Source organism: Sus scrofa, chromosome 8 (genome assembly GCF_054392235.1).
Source record: "Sus scrofa isolate SSC_HxYL_T2T_F1_AM1 chromosome 8, Sscrofa_HxYL_maternal_Yorkshire_Landrace_v2.0, whole genome shotgun sequence".
Lineage (NCBI taxonomy): Eukaryota > Metazoa > Chordata > Mammalia > Artiodactyla > Suidae > Sus > Sus scrofa.
The window spans coordinates 38,219,570-38,245,762 of NC_139390.1; the positions used below are offsets into that span (position 1 = coordinate 38,219,570).

Here is a 26,193-nt window from a genome sequence, read left to right on the forward strand (position 1 = left end):
TTTTCTCCGTAGGTGAATTATTTTTCCTCCCCCAGAAGTTGATAATTTAGGAAAATATATAAAGAAACAATGAGAGTCTAATCACTAATTTACTTTTAAGTGGAAAATATATAGTTTCGTAATGGTTATATTTCAATATTTGTATAATGTATAGACAGGAGAAAAAGTATTGTCTTTTTTAAAAATTGCATTTACTTGTTTATTTTTATATTTGTAGCTCTAGTGAACCTTATTTTTGATGAAAAGGTCACAAATATTTAGTTTAGTGTACATTATTCACAAAAATGTATTTGGAAAGTAGTAAATCCAGAATATTAGGTTTAAAACTTAATAAAGTTTATTTTATAAACATATTTAAACTTTTTGTTTAGAGTTTATATATTATGAAGCAAAATGTTACCTATTTTTCCTAAAATTTTATATTTATCTTTGATACATAATGTACATATACATGTTCTTTTAATTAATGTGCATATAGATATACTGTTTTCATAATTGCCCTTTTATTTTGGTAGATAATTATGTATGGCAAGTTTTATGTTCTGTATGTGAACTAGCATTTTAATATTTTGTATAAACCAGTTTATATATTTGCTGCATTTTGTTTACTTTTAAGTACTTTTTCAGCTCTTAAGTGGTAAAGCTTTGATTCTTACTTGCTGGTTTGCATGAACTTAACTTTGCAAGGTTGCTGTTATTTCCACTTAAGGGGCCACTTCTTTTGCCTTGTCACTATGCCAATTACTATTTTTATATGCTTATTTGCTATGGCTGCATTATTGTGGATGCTGGCATTCAAATATGAACACTATGAGAGTTCTAATATATTCTCATTTTGATAGCTGTTACCAATTTTTCACTTTTATATTTGAAAAAATGTAACTTAAAAAGTTTAAGAAAACCAGAGCAGAAATCATAGATATATGTGATTTTCCCAGTTTCTCCAGTTAAAAAGGAAGGAATGTTTGTCAGGGACAGAGTTTTCAAAAGTCTAGTGCATTGCTTTCTAAGATAACTAAAGCACAGGTTTGGTAGAAAATTCAGTTTCCAGAAAAATAAAGGAATTACTGGTTCAGAAATAAGGAAAAGGAAGGGAGAAAAATTCAAGACAATCTACTGGTTAAATAAAAGTAATAACACTCAAACTTTAGTTAGTTTTTTTTTTTTTTTTTATTTTTTTTTATTTTTAGGTTCTCACACACGGCAAATGGAAGTTCCCAGGCTAGGGGTGGAATTGGAGCTGTAGCTGCTGGCCTACATCACGGCCACAGCAACACCAGATCCAAGCCATATCTGCGACCTACACCACAGCTCACAGCAACACGGGATCCTTAACCCACTGAGCAAGGCCAGGGATTGAGCCAGAGTCCTCATGGCTGCTAGTCAGATTTGTTTCCGCTGAGGCACGATGGGAACTCCAAGTTAGTATTTTTAAATGTTTTCTTTCACATGTATTATCTCATTTGAACCTCACAACACCCTATGTTTAATTTTTATAGAGAGGAGCAGAGATCCACATAACTTATAGGTGCAATGTCCTATAACTAGAAAAGTGCCAAAACTAAGCCAAATTTCTCCTCCCTGAGTCTCCTGATTTCTTCCCAGTAATTGTTTGGATTACATCATGCTGATCTAACTGCAAATGAGTAGGCATCTTGGAAAATATCCTTAGATGATTCTATTGGAACATGACTTGAGAGTAAACTATAAATACTTTGTGAATTACCACGGAAGAGTAAAATAGGTCAGTGTAACATTTATCCATTTGCTTGCATTTAACTAAGTGGAAGAATATTTTCACATAGGATACAGAGTATACTCTCAGAGAAGAGATGTATAGGATTAGTGTTCTACTCTAGGCCTCTCACTGAAGAGGGAGTGTACAAGGCAGTTGTCAGTTTATTTGCAGCCAGACTGCACTTAAGCCCAGGAGGAAGGAATTCTCATCCAGATTTCAGTTGTAACCAAAACACTAAAAGGTCACACTTGAATTTTACATAATCATGAAATGTAAACTGGAATAAATTAAGTTATGATAAATCTCTGTAATGGGCTAATCTAAGAATGAGTGCAATTACTTCAACTTTGGTTTAAGGAGAAGTAATACGATAATGTTGAGTCAGTTATAACAAAGAAATTTTATAAATGTAGTTTTTTCTGGCCTTTGCTTCCGGAAATTTTGATTGAATACATCTGGGATGGGGACCAGGAACTATTTTCTTAGAAATGTATCAGCTAACTCTGGGGCGTATTTAAGTTAGAGAACCACTGAATCAGACCTCAACTGGGGAGGATCTTGAATATTTAAATTTCTGGATTTCATCCGGCAGTCGGTCTCTTATGTGTTTCTTAATTATTTTAACAGGTATTTGATGGGGTTTGTTATATTCTAAGCACTGGGGACATAAATGTGAATGACACAGCTCATGCCCCTCAGTAGCATGATGTGAAAACAGGAGAGTTAATGCTTGGAGTATGAAGAGGTTTTCAAGAAAGGTATATTGAAGGGTATCTCAGCCAGCTCTGGAGGAGTTGTCAGATGAGGAAAGGAAGTATAGTTTTTCCCAACAATGGGATCAGTTACAAAGTCTTAAGAATGGCACCCTAATTATAGTGGTTTTATTTAACTAAAGTATAGGTCACAGGGTAGTTAGGTGGGTGCGGGGACCAAAGATGAGAGAATTAGGTGGGGGGTGGATTATGGGAATTTTTAAATACCATATTAAGGAGTTTGGATTTCATCCCGTAAGCATGGTGAACCATCATAGGCAGGATTACTTCTTAAGAAATTCAGGGAGTTCCCATCGTGGCGCAGTGGTTAATGAATCCGACTAGGAACCATGAGGTTGCGGGTTCGGTCCCTGCCCTGGCCAGTGGGTTAACGATCCAGAGTTGCCGTGAGCTGTGGTGTAGGTTGCAGACGCGGCTCGGATCCCGTGTTGCTGTGGCTCTGGCGTAGGCCGGTGGCTACAGCTCCGATTCGACCACTAGCCTGGGAACCTCCATATGCCGCAGGAGCGGCCCAAAGAAATAGCAAAAAGACAAAATAAATAAATAAATAAAAGATAGTTATTTCTTTAAAAAAAAAAAGAAATTCAGTCTGGTAGCAATGTGGAGAATGGATTAAAGTTCTAGAAGGGTTTGGAGACCTTCAGTTTGACTACTACAGATTTATTATTTAAGAAGTGATTTTGGAGTTCCCGTCATGGCGCAGTGGTTAACGAATCCGACTAGGAACCATGAGGTTGCTGGTTCGGTCCCTGCCCTGGCCAGTGGGTTAACGATCCGGTGTTGCCGTGAGCTGTGGTGTAGGTTGCGGACGCGGCTCGGATCCCGCATTGCTGTGGCTCTGGCGTAGGCCGGTGGCTACAGCTCCAATTCGACCCCTAGCCTGGGAACCTCCATATGCCGCGGGAGCGGCCCAAGAAATAGCAAAAAGACAAAAAAAAAAAAAAAAAAAGAAGTGATTTTGTCATTAGAAAACTGATCAAATTAAGATTGATAATTTATGGGTTAAGGATCTGGTGTTTTCTCTGCAGCAGTTTGGATCACTGCTGAGGTGGGGGTTCGATTTCTGGGCCAGGAACTACTGTATGCTGTGGGTGCAGCCAAAAAGTTTAAAATTTTAAAAAAATTTTTAATTTTAAAAGATTGATAATTCAGATAAAAATTTAGTTTTCTTATTTGGGAAACTCTATATGTTGTATCTTATGAAGATCATTTTGTCTGTATTAGGCAAATTTAGAGTATCTGTCTATCCTATTTGCAGTCTGACTCTTTGATTACTATGTAGTTTTCACTTGTCCACAGATGCTGTTCTTGTAACATCATCATTTATGAAACTTGAGGGATAGATATAAGGTCTATTGGAGTCATTGTAGTGATGAATTTAAATAAGATCGTTCCAGAACAGTTGATTATAGGTGATATTTTATATTAAACTTGTGTTTAAAAAAATTTAATGGTTAATAGATATAGTGGATTGCCAGTGTATATACAGTTAGTTGGTTATTTTGCCTTCATTTACTCCACTCTAATTACAGTGGCCTAATTTCTGTTCTTAAGATATTCTAGGCATACTCCTACCTCACATCCTTATCACTGCTTTTCCTTCTGTCTAGGATGCATTCCCTATTCTACATGGCCCACTGCCTCTCTTCCTTCAGATCTTTGGGCAGATGTCATCTCAGGGAAATATTTCCTGATCACCTTATTTATAATCACAACTTAAATCTCCTACTTCTTGTCCCCCTTTCCTACTTAATTTTCTTCTTAGCAGCTGTTACCATCTGGCAGGCCATGTATTTTACTCATTGTTTATTGTCTGTTTCCCCTTCTGTAGAATCTTAGTTCCATGAAAGTAGGAACTTGGTCTAGCTAGTTGGTTACAGAATCCATTATTCCTGAAACAGTACCTGGAATAAAGTAGATACTACTCAACTTTTGAAAGAATGAAAGAAAGTAGGAATGAATGAGTGAGTGAATGGCCAAAAATATCAATAATAGAAAACATATGTTAATAAATATGCAAATGAAGAATATTCAGTTATATTCTAGCATCCTGTATTTCTGTGAGATAGATATGAGGTAATACATTATAAAATTGGGGGTTTTTTTAGGCTTGGAGAATTTTTGGCTAGTCTGCCTACAATATAGTTAATCTAAATGGGTATATAATATTATTTAGCTGTAGTAATGTGTAGAGTGCTCTAGAATTTGAAATCAAATACATTTGATACTTAAAATGTTTACCATCAGGTAGTCAATCAATAGAGGGAAAGAGAAATTCTCATTAACTCTTTTTGGTGATAAATCAAGTAATTCATTTATCAACCCAATTGTTTTTTAAATTCTGGCTAGATTGATGGTTCTGAGATTTCTTTTTTGGTGGTGGAGGGGGAACATATCCTAGAGGTATATGAAGTCCAACTTTCAAGACAGTAGAATGACATTTTAGAATGACTTAAATAGGTGACTGTACTGGTTGGTGCGGAACTCATCAGTTCATTGGAGCCATAGTGAGCTTTAACTCTGGATGGCTCAGAACTGCTGCTTGCATACCAGTTTTGAGAGTGTCATTGCAGTTAATAGATTAGGAGTTTTGAAGAAAGCTTAGAACTCATTACTGATCATACCCCATATGCATATGTGCACAGCCCAGATGCGCTGCTACTCAAAGTCTAAAGTGCAATTAGTTGCATTCTCTAGCAAGATGATGTTAGACATATTAAAGCCACTAGATTGTGACTTCTTGAGGACCTGCCTGATTCTGAGTTTTCTTCTCCTTTTTGAGTATGGGGACTACTATATCATGTTAGAGCAATTCATCTAACAATAACTGCTTTGCCAAAGTCTGCTTTTTTGCACTGAACAAGTACTACATTTTTTTTTTTCTGTACTGTGTGCTTGTGTTCATCACTTTTACTTATTAGCTTTGTATTCTTTGCATCTTGTAGCATGTTTGCTGGTGGTTTGTTTTCTCTTTGATATTTGATTAGTTTACATACTGTAGCTTTTCTCATCTGTAAGAAATGATTTCTGAAAGTATGCACTTTGCACTGAGTTCCATTCCCTTTCTTTTCCAACTTAATGCACTAAGCATCACTTTAAGATTCCTCTGCTTCTAGGATTCTAATGTATTTTCACCTTATCTGTTCCTTGATAAAGTTTTCATTTGTATTAAAATATTCAAGTTTACGCAAGCTATAGCCTTTATCTTGTCCTTTCAGGCAAATATTACAGTTCCTTATTTTTCAACAGCTTCGCAAAGGCTGAAAAATTTGCCTCGTACTTCCCTCAAAGCCAAACAGTTGCTTCAAACTTCATCTACAAAAAGAGGTAACTACAACCTCTTACTAAGTTTTAAATTTCAGCAAATGCTCAAGTTAGTTATTTAACCTTTTGGCATACTGAGTCAGTGATGTCTTCAGGGAATTTTTTTTTTAATAATAATAAAACAGTGTGGATTCATTTTCCATTACTTGGATAAATCCAGAAGAAACTCATTTTCTACAGAGGTATGTATTGGATTTCAATTCTGAAAGGAATAAATAATATGTGGCATTTAATATTAGAGAATTTATCATTTTTCTTACTAACCTAAAACTGAAAGTTACTGCTTTAACTTGTTAAATAAACTAATAAAAGCTACCAAATGCTAGACATTCTGTATGTAATATTTTTTCTTGAGACTTTGGTTTTTAGCTTTAGTTATCTCTAAGATGAAATAGGAATGTTTTCACTTGAGAAATTGATTGACATTAAATCGGTGTTGCGGTTAATTGATGTTTGGAATATTTATGGAGTAGGGACTTTCATAAGAACTGACAGTTGAAAAAAATATGTAAAGGTTGGACACCAAAGCTGTCATATTGTTTCCAGAGATTGAATATATGGGCAGCCAAAAAGAAGTAGAATTGGGACAAACACTGTGGGATTGGATAGACCAGCAGTAATAAGAATGAATAGGAGTTCCCATTGTGGCTTAGCAGGTTAAGAACCTGACATAGTGTCCTTGAGGATGCAGATTCAATCTCTGGTTCAGTGAGTTAAGAATTTGGTGTTACTGTAGGTTGAGGCATAAGTCACAGATACAGCTTGGATCTGGTGTTCCTGTGGCTGTAGTTGAGGCTGGCAGCTACAGCTCTGATTCAAACCATAGCCTGAGAACTTGCATATGTCACAGGTGCAGCCCTAAAAAAAGAAAAAAGAATAGAAGCCTCAGAGGAAATGGGACAGAATACATACAAATGATAAGGAAAAATATTTCCGCTATCCAGGACTTGTAGATTTCCTGCTAGCTTCCAAACTCAATAAATAACAAAGATATATAAGAAAAAAGCACTAAAGGGCATTATGTGGAAAGAGGCGTTTTGAGATTTTTTTTTTCCCCCGGCTGTACAGCATGGGGACCAAGTTACACTTACATGTATACATTTTTTTTCCACCCTTTGTTCTATTGTGATATAAGTATCTAGACATAGTTCTCAATGCTACTCAGTAGGATCTCATTGTAAATCCATTCCAAGTTGCATCCGATAACCCCAAGCTCCCGATCCCTCCCACTCCCTGCCTCTCCCCCCAGGCAGCCACAAGTCTATCCTCCAATCCATGATTTTCTTTTCTATGGAAATGTTCGTTTGTGCTGTATATTAGACTCCAGTTATAACTGATATCCTTTGTATTTCTGACTTATTTCACTCAGTATGAGAGTCTCTAGTTCCATCCATGTTGCTGTAAATGGCATTATGTCGTTCTTTTTTATGGCTGAGTAGTATTCTGTTGTGTATATATACCACTTCTTCCTAATCCATCATCTGTCGACAAACATTTGGGTTATTTCCATGTCTTGGCTATTAGTGCTGCAGTGAACATGCGAGTGCATGTGTCTTTTTCAAGGAAAGTTTTGTCCAGATATATGCCCAAGAGTGGGATTGCTGGGTCATATGGTAGTTCTGTGTATAGATTTCTAAGGTATCTCCAAACTGTTCTTCATAGTGGCTATACCAGCTTACATTCCCAACCACAGTGCAGGAGGGTTCCCTTTACTCCACAATCCCTCTAGCAGTTGTTATTTGTGGACTTACTAATGATGGCCATTCTGACTGGTGTGAGGTGGTATCTCATGGTAGTTTTGATTTGCATTTCTCTTATAATCAGAGATGTTGAGCATTTTTTCATGTGCTTGTTGGTTATCTGTATATCTTCCTTGGAGAACAGTGAGTTTTGAGATTTGATTATTTGAAGGAAAAAAAAGGGTTTGGTTAATATGGTTTAAAAAAGTACTGAAATAGGGAGTTCCCGTCGTGGCGCAGTGGTTAACGAATCCGACTAGGAACCATGAGGTTGCGGGTTCGGTCCCTGCCCTTGCTCAGTGGGTTAACGATCCGGCGTTGCCGTGAGCTGTGGTGTAGGTTGCAGACGCGGCTCGGAACTTGAGTTGCTGTGGCTCTGGCGTAGGCCGGTGGCTACAGCTCCGATTGGACCTCTAGCCTGGGAACCTCCATATGCCGCAGGAGCGGCCCAAAGAAATAGCAACAACAACAACAACAAAAAAAAAAAAAAAAAAAAAAGTACTGAAATAGATATTTTTATTTATTTATTTTTGTCTTTTGTCTTTTCAGGGCTGCAACTGCGGCATATGGAAGTTCCCAGGCTACAGGTCTAATCGGAGCTGTAGCCACCAGCCTATGCCAGAGCCACAGCAACGCCAGATCTGAGCCGTGTCTTCAACCTACACAGCTCACAGCAACACCGGATCCTTAACCCACTGAGGCCAGGGATCGAACCCGCAACTCCACGGTTTCTAGTCGGATTCGCTTCTGCTGCGCCACGACGGGAACTCCGAAATAGATATTTTAGCAAATGCATTAATGCAGATGTTTTAGCAGTGATTTGGTAGTTTAAGGGAATAGTTTTAGATGACAGAATCCAAAGAAAACGAAACAGTCAAATAGAAAAGTAGAATGTGTGGATTTTTGTGTTTTGGATGTCAGAAGTTGATCATAGGCTTCCAATAGAAATGTCTTGTGGTGCCACAGTGAGAAATAGTAGACTGGATAGATTATGTTCTTCTGAAAAGGAGATGACTTAATAAAAAAGGATCATTATAGAGAGAAAATAATTTAAAGAAATTACTAGAAGGCCTTAGGCTTCCTTTTTGAGGCTTCCAGACATTTCTGAGTATTTCTAGAGGTAGGAGGTGGGTGAAAAAAGATAACCATAAAAGTATTTAGTGTCTATAGCAAGGTAAAGGATAATTTTTAAAAAGAGAATTTTAAATTTATATAAATTTTACTTTTTGTATTCTGTAAGGTGCTTAATAATTTTAGGAGGTGGTTAAGTAGGTTTAAATAATTAAAAATTTCTAATTAAAAGATTTTATGATACTCTTTATTAGATTGAGAAGATCATGCCTTCTGGCTTTCTTTTTTTTTTTTCTTTTTTTTTTTTTTGCCTACATTACATTATTTTTATGGAGGTTACAGGACATTGCTTACATGGAGGTTACATTATTTTTATGACTCTGAGCTACTAAACTGCCTACCCTCCATGATAAGATGATAGGAAAACCCAGAATCATAATTCTTGGTACCTCTATCTGTATAGTTGACATCTTAAAGGGAGAGAAGTTTGTGTCTGTGTGAATTTGGTTTTTTGTCCCATTTTGTTTAATCTCTTAGTTTTCTTAATCTGGACTCCCATATTTTCCAGTTGGTATTATGGCTTAGTAATTATCATTTTACATTACAAGTTCTGAACCAATTGAAAAATGGATAGTATATGATAGGATTAAAATACTAGTTTAATTACTGATAAAGCTGAATTGGAGAGTCCTCTTAGAGCCAAGACCAAAATGGAGGAGTTCCCTGCTGCCCTAGTGGTAAAGAATTTGGTGTTGTCACTGCTGTGGTTCAGGTTACTGCTGTGGCTACGGTTGGATCCCTGGTCCAGGAATTTTCACATGCCAAGGTCATGGCCAAACAAAAAAGACCACAATGGATTTTCTAATTTCCCCTACTATCTAGACTTTGAGAGAAAGAGGTCTGCATTGAACTATGATTCTCTGTCCTTACAGGACATGAAGCAGACAGGATTCAGACACCACATGTTCATGGCTGTCTTTTTATATTAAGCCTGTCCGGTAGAGAAACATGGGCTAGATAGTAGGTTGTCATAATAAATCGCTTGTCCCTCATCCTGGGGATAAGCCCATAACATTTCCTAGAAAGCTTATGTACTTACTTTAAGGGCTTATAGAGGCAAGAGGAAGAAGATGGTTTGACTGTTGAAAAAAATGGTCACTTGGATCCTAACTGGAGTTTGAAGATGAGAAGGAAAGTAAAACTGTTCCCTGACACAAAAAACACACCATAAACATTCCTAAATGAACACAGTAATACGAGTAACTTAAGAAAAGCAGAAGAACACAACCTCTTTGCATTTTCTTCTTGCAAAGTTTTTGTGCTTCTTCAGCCCATTTTTCTCTTTGAGGAAAAGAATTTTATTGTATGTTTTTAAGACTTAATAGAAAATAACTGCTTAAGCTGCTTTGATAAAAGTGTATTTTATTTATTCCCAGTTGTTGGGAACTTGGGGAAGTAGAAATAAACAGGGTAGAGACCTCACCAAGTCAGGGGAAGAAAATGAAGACTTATTAGAAAAGTGAATGCAGGAGTTCCCGTCGTGGTGCAGCGGAAATGAATCTAACTAGGAACCACAAGGTTGTGGGTTCGATCCCTGGCCTTGCTCAGTGGATTAAGGATCCGGCGTTGCCATGAGCTGTAGTATAGGTTGCAGATGAGGCTCGGATCTGGCTTTGCTGTGGCTGTGGTGTAGGCCGGCGGCTACAGCTCCGATTAGACCCCTAACCTGGGAACCTCCATATGCCACAGATACAGCCCTAAAAGAACAAAAGACAAAAAAAAAAAAAAAAGAAAAGAAAAGAAAACTGAATGCAGAGATCAGGAGAAATTTAAATGTAGAAATATATCTCTATTTAGAAGGAAAGAAGCAACTAAGGAGAAGTTGGTGATGTTGGTGGTCTAATATTGCTTTAATTCACTATATGTCAAGGTAAGAGAAGATATTTAAGGTGAGACAAGCAATGTTTATTAGAGGATTTATTAATATGAATTAAATATATAGAGCCCAGGAATTTTGTCATTCCCTTGATCCAGAGTTTAAAATTTCTTTTGTTCCCTTTCTATCAACTAACAAGTATTTGTTGATTATTATAAATGCATTATATATCCTTTCCTCTTTTTTTCCTTTGTTGTAGCTCCTCTACTTTTTCCTCTATTATAGTTGTGATCAAAGCCAGGCTCTGCCATATACAGTTTTTAGATACAACTATGGGGAATTGCTCTCTCTCCTATGACTTTATTATGTGAAATTTGAGAGAATAAGAAAGGAGAAAGCATGCAGGCTGTTCTTGGGACTCCCTCCAAACACATAAATTTCTGTTAGACCATTTCATGCTCTTTTTGGAATGATTAATGAGATAGATTTTATTTAAATTTAGACTTGTTAAGGCTTTTATGATTTTCTAAGATTCTTTTTTCCTCTTTAGTTAAATCATGACTGCATCTGTTTATTTCATTTGCTGAGCAAGTCCTAGATCAAAATTTTCTCTGAAACTTGTGCCTTGATTTTCCTGATTAAATACTGACTACATTTTAGAATGTTAAAGACCTTTAACATTCTGTCCGCTTAGAAGATCACCTGATTCTAGCTGACTTCATATTTTTTTTCCTCCCTAGCCCCTAAATTTATAGATAAGACAAAATGCTGCAATCATTAGAGAAAACTTTTTTTTTTACAGTAATAAAACTATAACTTAGCGCACTTCTTATATCCTTTGCCTCAATTTATATGTTAACCTTGTTAAGGTATTTCCATGTCTTGAGATCATAGGACTTTTTTTTTTGCCACACCCACAGCTTGGGGAAGTTCCTGGGCCAAGGATCGAACCCGTGCCACAGCAGTGACAACACGTGATCTTTTACCCACTGAGCCATCAGGGAACCCTGAGATTATAGAACTTTTTGACTTGTTCTTTTATAAGCTCTAGTGCATTTATCTAAGAAGTTAAGGATTAATAAATTTAAAAGGATTTCTAATTTATAAATCTGTTTTTTTAATCTTTGTTATTTAAAAACACAATACAGGAGTTTTGTTGTGGTTCAGGTAACGAACCCAGCTGGTATCTGTAAGGATGCAGGTTCGATCCCTGGCCTCACTCAGTGGGTTAAAGGATCCAGTGTTGCTGGGAGCTGTATGTAGGTCACAGACATGGCTCAGATCCAGAGTTGCTATGGCTCTTTCATGGGCCAGCAGCTACAGCTCTGATTTGACCCCTGGCCTGGGAACTCCCATATGCTGCAGATGCAGCCCTAAAAAGACCAAAAAAAGTGTGTATGTGTGCATATATATATATACATATATATATACACACACACACACACACACATATATAGGAATGTGTATATACACATTTTATACATATATATGTATAAAATACAAATTACATATCTAAAATACAAATTCAGAAAATGATGTAGTACATAGAAAGCTTAATGAATTCTTATAAGGCAATCGTCTTATAACCACCATTGGTAACTGGAGGTTAGAACTTAACTACCCTAGATGCTCTATACCACCCGCTTCCAAACCCAATTGTGTCTTGACCCCCCTCCCCCAAGAATAGCTGGATCCTTAACCACAGAACTCCCCAGATTTTATAGCAGTCGCTTCCTTCTCTGTATAATATTTTTTCTTCTGAGAAGTGAATGTATAGTTTTGCCTCAATATATGTCTTTTTAAGTTTCTCTTAATTTGTAATTTTCCTCCAACTCTTTTATCCCCTCTCCCCCATTGTTTGTTTGAAGAAACTACTGTATCACTTGTCCTATAGATGTTCTCGCAGACTGGATTTCTCATGGTGTCATTTATCAGGTTCCTCTGTGTTTCCTGTAAATTGGTGGTTGTCTACATGCTTAATTTGATTCCATTTTGTTGTTTTGGCAAGACTACTTCATAGGTGGTGGTACTTTAACCAAAGGTGCATAAAGTTGGGTTGCCTCTTTTATGTGATGTTAGCAGTCATTGGCATGTAATGCCTGTATCTTTATTAGGTACTGCAGAATTAGGTTATTTCAATTCTAACATTCTTTCATTATCAAAAACCTTGTATATAAAAAAATAAATGCTGGAGAGGGTGTGGAGAAAAGGGAACCCTCCCGCACTGTTGGTGGGAATATAAATTGGTGCAACCACTGTGGAGGTTCCTTAAAAAGCTAAATGTAGGAGTTCCTGTAGTGGTGCAACAGGATCATCAGTGTCTCTGGAGCACTGGGACACAGGTTTGATTCCTGGCCCAGCACAATGGGTCAAAGATTCACTGTTGCCAGAGCTGCAGCATAGGTCGCAGCTGTGGCTTGGATCTTATCCCTGGCCTAGGAACTCTAAATGCTGTGGGGGAGGCCAAAAAACAAACACAAAAACCCCTGAATTTGGAACTACCATATGATCCAGCAATCCCACTCCCAGGCATATCCAGAGAAAACCATAATTTGAAAATATAAATGTACCCCAATTTCATTACAGCACTATTTACAATAGCCAAGACATGGAAGCAACCTAAGTGTCCATTGACAGAGAATGGATTAAGATGTGGTACATACATACAATGGAATATTACTTGGCCTTAAAAAAGAACAACATAATGCCATTTGCAGCAGCATGGGTGCAACTAGAGATTCTCGTACTAAGTGAAGTAAGTCAGAAAAAGAAAGACAAATACCACATGATATCACTTATATGTGGAAGTTAAAATGTGGCACAGATGAACCTATTTATAGAACAGAAACAAACTCACAGACATAAAGAACAGACTTTTGGTAGCTGAGGGGGAAGAAGTGGGATGTACTGGGAGTTTGGGGTTAGTAGATGCAAACCATTACATTTAGAAAGGATTAGCAAAGAGGTCCTGCTGTATAGCCTGGAAATTATATCCAGTCTCTTGTGATAGAACATGATGGAAGATAACATGAGAATGTGTGTGTGTGACTGGTTCACTTTGCTGTGCAGCAGAAATTGACACAATGTTGTAAATCAGCTATGCTTTAATAAAAAATAATTTTTAAAATAATAAATAATGCCATTTGCAGCAGCATGGATGGACCTAGAGATTATACTAAGTGAAGTCAGATAGAGAAAGACAAATATATGGTAACACTTACATGTGGAATCTGATTTTTAAAATGATACAAAAGAACTTTTATAAAACAAACTTATTTTCAAAATCAAATTTAGGCTTATCATAGAGGAAACCATGGACAGGAGGGATAAATTGGGAAGATGGAAGTAACATATACACACTATTGTATATAAAATAGATAATTAATAAGGACCTACCATATAGCACAAGAAGGTCTATTCAATGTTCTGTAATAACCTATATGGGAAAAAATAATGGATATATGTGTAACTGATTCACTGTGCTGTACATCTGAAACTAACGCTGTAAATCAACTAAACACCAATAAAATTTTTCAGTACCACGCTCTAACCAACTGAGCTAACTAGCCAGCTGACTACTCTAAAAAAATGGGGGTGGGGGGAGCTTGTATAAAGAGAAATTTTTCCTTATTCTTTGGTTACCCAGCAGTGAAATTTTATTTCAGTGCTTGTTTTTTCCCTTTATTTACCAGTATATAAAATAAGAAACTGGTGATCTAGTATCCTTCAAAAGTGACCAATGTTTTTCTTAAATATGTGTGTGTTTATTATATATTGTTATATATATCATATATAATTATAAATTTAGAGATTTAAACATACTTTTACGTGTTTTGATCTAGTCTGGGCATTTTCTCAACTTTAGTAGAAGCTTCTTCAAATTGACTTTCAAGTCTTTTTGACACAACCCTAGTAGTCTTTGATAATGCACTAATAATAAGTGATAGATTGGCTTATCTTACGCATTTTTTTGTCACAGACCCAGGTTTAGTCATTTCTCCAAAAGGTCATGGTTTATTTTGGTAGTAAATGGAATTTCAGAACCAAAGTCTGAGTTTTCAGTTATGCTCTTCGGTCATTGTTTCTAGGTCTTTTCAGTTACTAGAACTTTGTATGTGTAGACTTGTATATGTGTATTTTTTTAAGATTGAATGCCTTAATGGGTTCATGCTGATACTTCCTATTCAAATTCAGGGCTTGAGGGTAATTATTTAACTTCTAACTTAAATCTGTCTTAATCCTATCATCAACGCATAGAATTAGACTATCATTTAATAATTTGTTTTTTGTTTTTTAGGGCCGCACCTGCAGCGTATGTTAGTTCCTAGGCTAGGGGTTGAGTCAGAGCTACAGCTGCCAGCCACAGCCGCGCCAGATCCGAGTCATGTCTGCAACCTACACCACAGCTTACGGCAATGCTGGATCCTTAACCCACTGAGCAAGGCCCAGGATCAATCCTGCGTCCTCATGTATAATAGTCATCCTCATGGATGATAGATTCCTTTCCACTGCACCACAACAGGAACTCGTAATAATTTGTTTTATCCCGTGTTATACACAGAGTCTTTTGGGAATAACATTAGCATAATACTATAAAATATGGTTACTTAAAATCAGTTTATGAAACTTTTTCCATAAATAACTATTACATGCTGTCCTTTATGCCTCATTTAATCTTAATTCTGCATTTAAATAGTTTTTGATGCTTATCACCAGTCTGTTATTGTATCACCAGTTATTTTCTTGGTCGAATCTTATTCTGTAGTAAATTCCTTAAGGAGGAGTTAGGGGAACAATATCCCTTCCCTCAATTTTTACATATTGATGACAGTTTGTCTGCTGGGTTTTTGGGTTTTGTTGTTGCTGTTGTTGTTGTTGTTTGATTTTTAGGGTGACACGTGCAGCATGTGGAAGTTTCCAGGCTAGAGGTCAATTTGGAGCTGCAGCTGCTGGCCTAAGCCACAGCCAAAGCAACACTGGATCCAAGCCACGTCTGCAACCTACACCACAGCTTATGGCAACACCAGATCTTTAAGCCACTGAGCGAGGCCAGGGATTGAACCCACATCCTCAGGGATACTAATTGGGTTCTTTACCACTGAGCCACAATGGGAACTCCCCTGTCTGCTGTTTTTATGTTTGAAAGTCATTAGCTAGATATGAAATGTTTGGCTCACATTTTTTTCCTTGAGTATCTTAAACATATTATTCCCTTTTTTTGGGGGGGGGGGCTGCCCCACAGCATATGGAGTTCCTGGGCCAGGGATCATATGCAAGCCACAGTTGTGACCCGTGCCACAGCTTGGCAGCACTGGATGCCTAAACCACTGTGCCAGGCCAGGGATCAAACTTGCATCCCAGTGCCCCAGAGACACTGCTGAACCTGCTGTGCCACAGCAGGGACTCCCATTACTCTGTTTTTGTCAACAATAAAGAGTCGTTCTTGTTACAGTCACTTGGTCTTTTTGTCTGGATGTCCAAAGGAGGTTTTCTTCTTTCAAGTAGTCGTTATGAGTTGATTGCCCCCAGATTGTGGCATGTTCAGTTTGAAGCTGCAAAGTTTCAAAAATTTTAGACAAGTTCTTTTGAATTACAGTTTTTAGTATTGTGTTCTTTTGCTTTGGTTTTCTTTTTTTGTGGGGTCTCTTATACACATGTTGATGTTCTTTGCCTTTCTTCTATATTTGTTGCCTTCACTTGAATCCTCTTCATCTTTCTTAATTTCTTCTTGTTCTATAAAAGTTTCTTTTCATTGTTTTCTTAAAACAATGTTTATTGTGTATGGTAACTCTGTATTAGACTTCATTTTGAAGTGACTTTATGTCTGATTCTTTTCTCTGTTCCTTTACCTCACTTTTGAGTGTTTTTCATTCTGGTTATGTTCTTATAATTTTCATCTTTTTGTGTGTGTGCATGCTAGACAGTTTTTAGCAAATTTTCGCCATTAGTAGAAATATTATTCCATTTCTTACTCCTCTTTTCTTACAGCTGTGTGGGATTTGTTCTCTTTTTTGCTCATTTTTCTGTGAAATTGGTTTTTTTTAAACATTTAGAAATGGAGTTCTGGGAGTTCCCATTGTGGCACAGTGGGTTAAGAACCTGATTGGTATCCATGAGGATGTGGTTTGCTCCCTGACCTCTATCAATGGGTTAAAGATCCGGCATTGCTGCAAGTTGCAGTTTAGGTTTCAGATGCAGCTTGAATCTGGTGTTGCCATAGCTGTGGCAAAGGCTGGCAGATGCAGCTCTGATTCGACCCCTAGCCCGGAAACTTCCATATGCCACAGGTGCAGCCCTAAAAAGCAATAAAAAAAAAAAAAATAAAGCAAAGAAAAAGAAAGGGAGTTTTAAGATTTTCTAATTTATGGCTCTAGTGCTCCCTCTTCCTGTTGTTTTAGGGAACTATTCAGAAATATGGTAACTTTCTGAATTCTTGCTTTTATTCCCCTGTCCTGTTTTAAAATCCATCCTTTTAAAGTGTACAAATTAGTGTACATTTTAATTTATACACTCTCAGAGGTGTTTTTCTTTAGGTTCTCAGTAAATTGAGACACTTGGATTCAAGTCCTGACTTTCCCGTTCATTTGCTCAATTGATCCTTGTGGTTGTGGAAATTTTCCTTCTCCGAGTCCCTGTTGTGGCACAGCGGAAACAAATCCGACTAGTAACCATGAGGCTGTGGGTTCGATCCTTGGCCTCGCTCAGTTGGTTAAAGATCCGGTGTTGCTGTGAGCTGTGATGTAGGTCAAAGATGCGACTTGGATCCTGCATTGCTGTGGCTATGATGTCGGGTCGGCAGCTGTAGCTCTGATTTGACCCCTAGCCTGGGAACTTCTATGTGCCGTGGGTTCGGCGCTAAAAAGCAAAAAAAAAAAAAAAGGAAGGAAGGAAAGAAATGTTCCTTTTCTGTAAAATGGAAGGGTTCAAGTAGATATTTTTGATATTCCAGGGTCCCATCTTTTTATCATTTTCTTTCTGTTTACAGAAGTTGTTTAGCTGTTTTGGGGGTAGGGTAGGTCTGCTGGCCACAAATTGTCTTAGTTCTGTCAGAAATGTCTTGCTTTTCCCTTAATTCTTGCAAGATATTTTCCCTGGATATAGAGAGTCTAAAGTGACATTTCTTTTTCCTTCAACTCTTGAAAAATATTGTGCTACTTTTCAGCCTCTATGGGCAACGATGAGAAATCCATTGTTAGAATTCATTTTCCTCTATAGCTTAGGTGTTATTTCTTAATCTCATTTCAAGGTTTTTCCTTGTGTTTAGTTTTCAGAAGTTTGACTGTGATGTGTCTTGCCTTGAATTGCTTTGGGTTTTTCTAGTTTGGTGTTCTCTTGGTTTTTCGAATCTGTAGGTTTTATGTCCTTTGCCAAACATGGGAAGTTTTCCCCCAAAGAGAGGACAAAATGTTTGTCTAACTTTTTGTTAAGGACAAGAATTTTGTCTTCTCTTCGTCCTTTCCTCTCAGTACTCCAGTGACATGCAAATGTTAGATCTTTTCTTGTAGTTCCACAGGTCTCTGAAAGCTCTCTTTCTTTTTTCTTTTTTTTCCCCCAGTCTTTCTCTGTGCTGTTTAGATTGGGTGATTTTTTTTGTTGTTGTTCTATCTTGTAGTTCACCAATTTTGTTTTTCCCTCTCTTTCCTCTCCATTCTGCTGTTGAGCTCATCCACCAAGTTTTTTATTTTGGTTAATGCATTTTTTCAGTTTTAAAATGTATATTTGATTCTCATTTCTTTTATGACTTCTATTTATTTGCCAAGAGTTTCTATTTTTGCATATTTTAAGTGTGCAAAATTACTCCAAGCAATTTTATGATACCTGCTTTAAAATCTTTGTCAGGTAATTCTAACATCTCTGTCATCTTGTTGTTGATATCTCTTGATTATCTTTTTTAGTCAGCTTAAGATCTTCCTGGTTCTTGTCATGATGAATTGGGATTTTTTTTTATTGAAATCTGGACACTTTAGGGTTATGAGAGGCTAGGTTTTATTTAAGTCTACCTTTTATATCCTTTTATATGTCTCTCTCTGACAGCACTCAGGAATTCGGGGCAGGGGCATTTCATTACTACTAGGTGGGAATAGAAGCCAGTCCCTGTTGACACCCAAGGGGGAAGAACCATCTGGGTAGAGGTAGGAATTCTGGCCCCCAAAACATCTCCACTCCAAGGATGATGGGGGTACTCTTGTTACCAGTAGGCAACATGAAAGTCCTAACTCTCCATTAGGGCTCCTCTGACACCAACTCAAGAGGAGGGAAAAGAGCACCTTTTTACTGCCCTTTCTCTCACCTCCCTGGAGAAGGTGTTTGTGGGCCTTGTTATAAGCCTCCAAAGGTCCAGGCTCTACACTGGCCTTTGCTAGCCTGGGCGAGAGGAGTGCCACACATTTTTCTGTGATGTTTGGCTAGAGCAGGGTAGTTATAATGCAAAAGTTTTCTCTCCTAGTCCTTTGGCTAGAAAGAGAGCAGACTGTTTTTTGGTCTCTCATACCCAAAGGCCATTCTAGGTCGCTAGCTTCTTCGGCTTTAATCTGAGATATGTGATGCCATATAAAATCCTGGGAATTCATTGCCATATCATCCTTCAGGTGTCAGAGTTCCTTGACTGTCAGTCTTCTTCTCTCCATGTTTCAGAGTTTTCTTTCTTCTTTTTTAATTTTTTTAATATTTTTATTTTTTCTATTATAGTTGTTTTACAACAGAGTCTTCTTATGTCCTGTTATACATAGGGTTTTAAATTATACCTAGTGGGAGAAGTGGGGGAAAATTCATCTATTCCCTTTTCCCAGTGGAAGTCTGAGATTCACATCAAAAAATTTTTTTTGCAGTGTACAACCATTTCACTGTCCTAACAATTAATAGTTAATGGTTATGGGTGTTCCCTGGTAGTCTAGTGGTTAGGACTTGGTGCTTTCACCACTGCGGCCCAAATTCAGTCCCTGGTTTGGGAACTGAGATCCCACATCAAGCAGCCGCGTGCTGTGTCCTCCTCCACCCCCCAACAAAAAAAGTTTAAAAGGTGGCGAGAAGTTTTTCCCACATGAGCTCTTCAGAAAGCCTATTTTCAAGATAAAATTGGAGAAGACATTCAAAATGTTATAGATATATTCTAGTATTTATAAGGCTAGGCTGTAGAAATGAAACACTCCCAGCCTTATCAATGTATTCTGCCAAATTTCACCATACTCTCTACATCAGTCACCATAAGAAATAAGCTTAGGACTCCTTGGTCATCGCTCATCTACCCGATTGTCATTCATAATGTCTTAGTGAATCTCTCTCTCTCTCTCTATCTTTTCTTTTTCTTTTTTTTTTGTCCTTTTTTGTCTTTTTAGGACCACACATGGAGATTCCCAGGCTAGGAGTCAAATCAGAGCTGTAACTGCTGTCCTACTCCACAGCCACAGCAACATGGGATCCAAGCGGCGTCTGTGACCTACATCACAGCTCATGGCAACACCGGGTCCTTAACCCACTGAGTGAGGCCAGGAATCGAACCTGCATCCTCATAGACGCTGGTTACATTCATTTCTGCTGACATGACAGGAACTCCCATCTTAGTGAATCTCTTAATCTGACCTCCCTTCCATCTATCTACAGCTCTCCAGACTTTTCCAGTGCTCTTCAGAACTCAGTGATCTTCCTCTGGACTTAATTATTCTTGCTCCTATCTGAAACCTGCATCCTCACCAAAACAAAACCCTGGTCCAAAAGCTCCCTAGGATGCGTAGGCCTGAAGATGGCTTTACTGAAAGAAGCAGGTCCAGGCCCCACCTTTATGTAGTGGTTAGAAAAATTAGAGACGTGGAGCCTCAGTTATCCAACGAGCTTCTAGAATGACAGTGAAATAAATTGGGAGAGACTGGTCCAGCAAGGGAGACAAAGGTGGGACTGCACAGAGTGAAAGTGAGAAAACATTTTTATAGTCACCTATAGAAAGGGGCAGCTGGATTATGTAAAATAAAAAAAAATCTGTAAGATCATGGAATTTGCAATTCAGGGGCACTTGGGCCTTGTGGACCCTTTTTTTATTTTTTTGGAATTTTCTATTGGAAGAGACTCTGTAACTATTTGTTGGATTCGAGAACCATTATTCTTAATTATGGCTCTACTTTAGAGTCCCTTGTGGAGGTTTTTTCCTTTTCTTTTTTGGACGCCCCGCAGCATATGGAATTCCAGGGTGGCTTCGGCAACACCGGGGATCAAGCCTGCCTCCCGTCACTGTAGAGATGCCACTGATCCCATTGCACCACAGTGGGGACTCCATGGAGTTTCTTTTTTTTTTTAAACAGCTTTATTCAGGTGGAATTTTAAATGCACAGTTTTAATTACAGCAAGAATATACATTCATGCAGCCTCTAGCACAATATAATCAGAATATTTATATCATCCCCCAGAGTTTCTTGTATTTCCTCTCAGTCACTTCTCCTAACCTCAAGCAAATATCTGATTTGCTTTTAGTTACCATAAGTTAGATTTACCTGACTTTTGAGAATCATTCTTGCTGTATCAGCAGTTTTCTCCTCTTTATTGCTGAGTGGTATTCTTTTGTAAGGATATACCATAATTTGTTTACCCATTCACCACTGATGGACATTTGAGCTATGTCCAGTTGAATGGAGTGATTTTTTTTTTTTTTTTTTTGCTTTTTAGGACCTCACTCACGGCATATGGAGGTTCCCAGGCTAGGGGTCGAATCATAGCTACAGCTTCTGGCCACAGCAATGGCAGATCCTAGCTTTGTCTGTGACCTACACCACAGCTCATGTTAACTCTGGATCCTTAACCCACTGAGTGAGGCCAGGGATCGAACCTGCAACCTCATGGTACCTAGTAGGATTTGTTTCTGCTGCGCCACAATGGGAACTCTGAGTGGAGTGTTCTTTAAACATCAGGCCAACTTAATTAATGGTGTTCATGTCTTCCATGTCCTTTCTGATTTCTTACCTATTTGTTTCATCTATTACTGAGAAAGGGGTGTTGAAACATCTAATTAATTCAGAACTTTTTCTGTTCCCACCTTTCAGTTACATCAGTTTGTTTCATGTGTTTTGTGTATCTGTTTTGGGGGTATCCATAGTTAGGATTCTTATGTCCTCTTGGTGAATTGACTCCTTTAACATTGTGAACTGTATTCTGATGGTAATTTTTCTTTTCATGTTATTACAAACACTCCAACTTTTTCATGATCAGTTTTGTATGGAGTATTTTTTTTATCTTTTTACTTCTAACCTTTGTCTTTATATGTAAAGTGTGTTTCTTTTAGAAAGCATATTGTTGTTGCTTTTTTGTCCATACTGGCAATATTAACCTTTCAGTTGGAGTGATTACTATTCCCCTTTAATGCAGTTATTAATATAGTTGGCCTAAAATTTATCTCACAATTTATTTTCTCTTCATATTTTTTTTGCTTTCATTCTTCTGTAATATGGAAATATGGATTAGTTGGATTCTTTGTAAGAGGGATCAACTAATATTTTCTTAAAGGATTGGATGGTAAATATTTTAGGATTGTAGGTGATATTGATCTCAGTTGTAACTACAACTACTCCTGTAGCCGGAAAGCAGCCATAGACAATATATAAACACATAAGGATTGTCATATTCTAATAAAACTTTATTTACAAAAATTTTGATCTTCCCATGGGTGGTAGATTGCTGACCCCTGATTTAGTGGTTTGTTTTTAAGTTTTATTAGAGTAGATTTAGAATAGCTTTATTCTAGGAGCAGTTTATTCCTTTTGGGGTGTCTTCTGATTGCCCTGGATGTTTGACAAAGATTCTCTGCTCTAACTGGTTGGAACTCAGATGTTTCCTAGTCCTTTATGAGCTTTGGAAACTGTTCAGTTTCTAGTGTTCCAGTCCTCCTTTGCCCAGTCTCATGGAGCTTGGTGCACACACAGCTTAATATTCAAGCAAAGAGTCAAGTTGACCCCCAAGCTGAGTTACAGAGGTTTTCTGGAACACCTCCCTCCTTTTAAGGTACTTTGCCCCTCAGTTTCCAGTTTTTGTCTTCTCAACTCAGCAAGATAACTGAACTGCTCTGGATCTCCTCCTTGCTCTATAGTCCAAAAAAAAAAAAAAGTCTCCCTTCTCATCCTCACACCCCCCAAAAGCTAGGATGCCAGTAGAAGTCACCACATTTATTTTCCTTCTCTCAGGAATTGCAGTCCTGTCCTGCCTGTTGCCCAATATTTGAAAACTATTATGTGTATTTTATCTGGTTTTATAGTTGTTTAACATGGAGGAGGTTAACATGGTTGGCAGCTTCTATGGTGGCTTTAAAATAAATATTTTGAGTCCCATTCCAGACTGGATTCTCTGGGGGGGTTATGCCTGGGCTTCCTTTGTTTGTTTTTAAGTTCCTTGGGCCTCTGATACAAAGTCAAGTTTGAGAATCATGGCATTGGGGTTTTGGAGCCAAGAAGAAATAATTTGAACACATCAAGCACTGGGCCTAGTATATCTTATGTATGGGGGTGCTGACATTTGAGACTTTGATCAGACAAAAGGCAAGGAAGATCAACTGGGAAGGAAAAAGGCTATGTACAAAAATGTTACTTAAAGAAAGGTAGGAGATGAATTTTCCCTCTTTGGGAGTTTTGAAGCTAAGGCTTATTCTCTCTTCTTTCTCCTAATCACCAGATAAAAATAGTTGCCAGAGTCATCCATTCTTTCCTCTCCCATCCAGTACCTTGGTATACCCTACTGTTACTTATATTCTTAGACAGATTAGTAGCAGTGAGGAGAATGAAGTTGTGTGTATCAATCCATTTCTGTGGTCTTAGGACCAAGTCCCTGGCCCAAGATTTCCCCCTCTTCCTGTCCTTGACAAACGAATGGAGGTTGAGAGAATAGGGTGAGTGAGATCCCTTTTTCCCCTTCCCTGCCCCTTTCTTGCCTTCCTCTTTCCCCTCATGCACTCTGAACTCCACCCCAGCATTCCCTGATAGGTAAAGCACATTAAGGTAATATTTTTTATTTACATTGTTATGTAGCCATCCATGGGCATTTGAAGAAGCTAAAATTGATGCCCTTTCAGAGGTGATTTATCTACATAGAATACTAACAGGGGGAGTTCCCGTCGTGGCGCAGTGGTTAACGAATCTGACTAGGAACCATGAGGTTGCGGGTTCGGTCCCTGCCCTTGCTCAGTGGGTTAACAATCCGGCGTTGCCGTGAGCTGTGGTGTATGTTGCAGACGCGGCTCGGATCCCGCGTTGCTGTGGCTCTGGCGTAGGCCGGTGGCTACAGCTCCGATTCGACCCCTAGCCTGGGAACCTCCATATGCCGCGGGAGCGGCCCAAGAAATAGCAACAACAACAACAAAAAGACAAAAAGACAAAAAAAAAAAAAAAAAAAAATACTACTAACAGGAAAGGATGAATGTATCCCCCAGGAGATCTGAACTTTTAATGACTAGGGACCACTGCAATGATAAAAATTTATTTGGAGGGAGTTCCCATTGTGGCACAATGGTTAACGAATCCGACTAGGAACCATGAGGCTGTGGGTTCGGTCCCTGGCCTTGCTCAGTGGGTTGAGGATCCAGCATTACCGTGAGCTGTGGTGTAGGTTGCAGACTCAGCTTGGATCTCGTGTTGCTGTGGCTCTGGCGTAGGCCACCAACTACAGTTCCGATTCAACCCCTAGCCTGGGAACCTCCATATGCCATGGGTGCAGCCTTAGAAAAGCCAACACACACACACACACAATTATTTGGAGTCTTATTTTGGCTTAAAATATGCAAATTGTACTTTTAATTCTTTATGTATCATTTGTTTTAATATAAGTGTCTTAACTAACCCCTTAATATAATTGACATTTCAGGAGTTCCCGTCGTGGCGCAGTGGTTAACGAATCTGACTAGGAACCATGAGGCTTCAGGTTCAATCCCTGGCCTTGATCAGTGGGATAAGGATCCGGCGTTGCCGTGAGCTGTGGTGTAGTTCGCAGACGCGACTCGGATCCCGAGTTATTCTGGCTACATCTCCAATTAGACCCCTAGCCTGGGAACCTCCGTATGCCGCGGGAGCAGCCCTAGAAATGGCAAAAAGACAACAACAACAAAAAAGAATTGACGTTTCAGCAAAATGTCTTTTTTTTTTTTTTTTTTTTTTTTTGCTTTTGCTTTTTAGGGCCTCACCTATGGCATATGGAAGTTTCCAGGCTAGGATTCCAATCAGAGCTGCACCTGCTGGCCTACACCACAGCCGCGGCAACGTGAGATCCAAGCCACACCTGTGACCAACACCACAGCTCACAGCATCACCAGATCCTTAACCCACTGAGTGAGGCCAGGGATCAAACCCATGTCCTCATGGATACTAGTCAGGTTTGTTATCACTGAGCCACTACGGGAAGTCCAGAATGTACCATCTTTATCCTGTGACTTCTTATATCTCTTGATATGCCCCCTAGGTTTATAACTTTCCTACTTGGTAAAGCAAAACAGTAGAAGCAGGTTTAGTTTCTGAATTTTAAGTTACACTGTGGATGATACAGTACTTGGAAGTATACCCACCAGGGACTTGATACATGTTTACATGAATGTTTCTTTGAGGGGAAAGTGTGTTTCAAATTCTAGACAACTATCTAGTAGTTAGCTTTTTTTTTTTCACCTCTAGAATATGGCTTAGGTTGGTTGCCACAATAAAACAGGATGCTACAGTGCCTTTTCTGGTATTGTGGATTCCTAGCTGACATAATGTTTTAACACTGTTGTTAAGGAACGTTGCAATCCTCTGAGTAAGTACTTGGTTATTTAAGACCTATTAGTGATCTTTTTTAAATATGTATATTCCCAGAAATATTCTTTATTTTTTGCATTTCTGTAGATGAATTTTCATGAATACAGACCAGTCATCAAGTGTAATATAAAGCAGTGGTTTTACTTACACTTGATTTTCTCTGCCATCCTACAGTACCTTCTCCAGGCAAATTCCGCTCCCCTGCAGCACCATCTCCTTTGGCTCTCCGACAGCCAGTAAAGGCATTTAGCAACCATGGCTCTGGTTCTCCTAGTAGCCAAGAAACAGTACAACTCATGCAAACCACCTCCTCCCCTGGGCCTCCCATGGTTCAGAACACAGTCCCAGCAAATCCTTCTAGCAATATCAACAGCACTACCCTAACCAGACCTGCAGGGACAACCATGATGAGAAGTGGCTTGCCCAGACCCAGTGCCCCTTCTGCTGGGGGTATACCAGTGCCTCGCAGCAAACTTGCACAGCCTGTTCGAAGGTAAGTGGCAAATGTTCTGTTTCAACATTCTTGAGCATAGGGAAGTGGTAGACTGCAATGACCTGCATGTCTGCATATGACAGTGAAGATCAAGGGTTCTGGTGGGCTCCCACTAGAATCTTAGTACAATTTTTTTTCTTTATCTTTTTGCCTTTTCTAGGGCCACCTCCTCGGCATATGGAGGTTCCCAGGCTAGGGGTCTAATTGCAGCTGTATTGGGTGGCCTACATCAGAGCCACAGCAACACAGGATCCAAGCCACGTCTGTGACCTATACCACAGCTCACAGCAATGCTGGATCCTTAACCCACTGAGCAAGACCAGGGATCGAACCCGAAACCTCATCGTTCCTAGTCGGATTCGTTAACCACTGAGCCACGACGGGAACTCCTCTTAATACAATTTGAATAAAACTTTACTGTCTTCAGAA

At 38.6% G+C, this 26,193-nt stretch overlaps 1 protein-coding gene across 2 annotated transcripts in view; it reads left to right on the plus strand.

Moving 5' to 3' along the window:
• SLAIN2 (SLAIN motif family member 2) overlaps positions 1-26,193 on the plus strand; it is an 85,374-nt gene that overhangs the window by 55,016 nt on the left and 4,165 nt on the right. Inside the window, exons 7-8 of one of the 2 annotated variants that reach the window (XM_005666635.4) lie at positions 5,761-5,838; positions 25,446-25,764. In XM_005666635.4, the coding sequence (XP_005666692.1) occupies positions 5,761-5,838; positions 25,446-25,764 (397 nt within the window). The remainder of the gene's footprint in view (positions 1-5,760; positions 5,839-25,445; positions 25,765-26,193) is intronic. The other variant, XM_003356917.6, reaches the window with a different exon arrangement.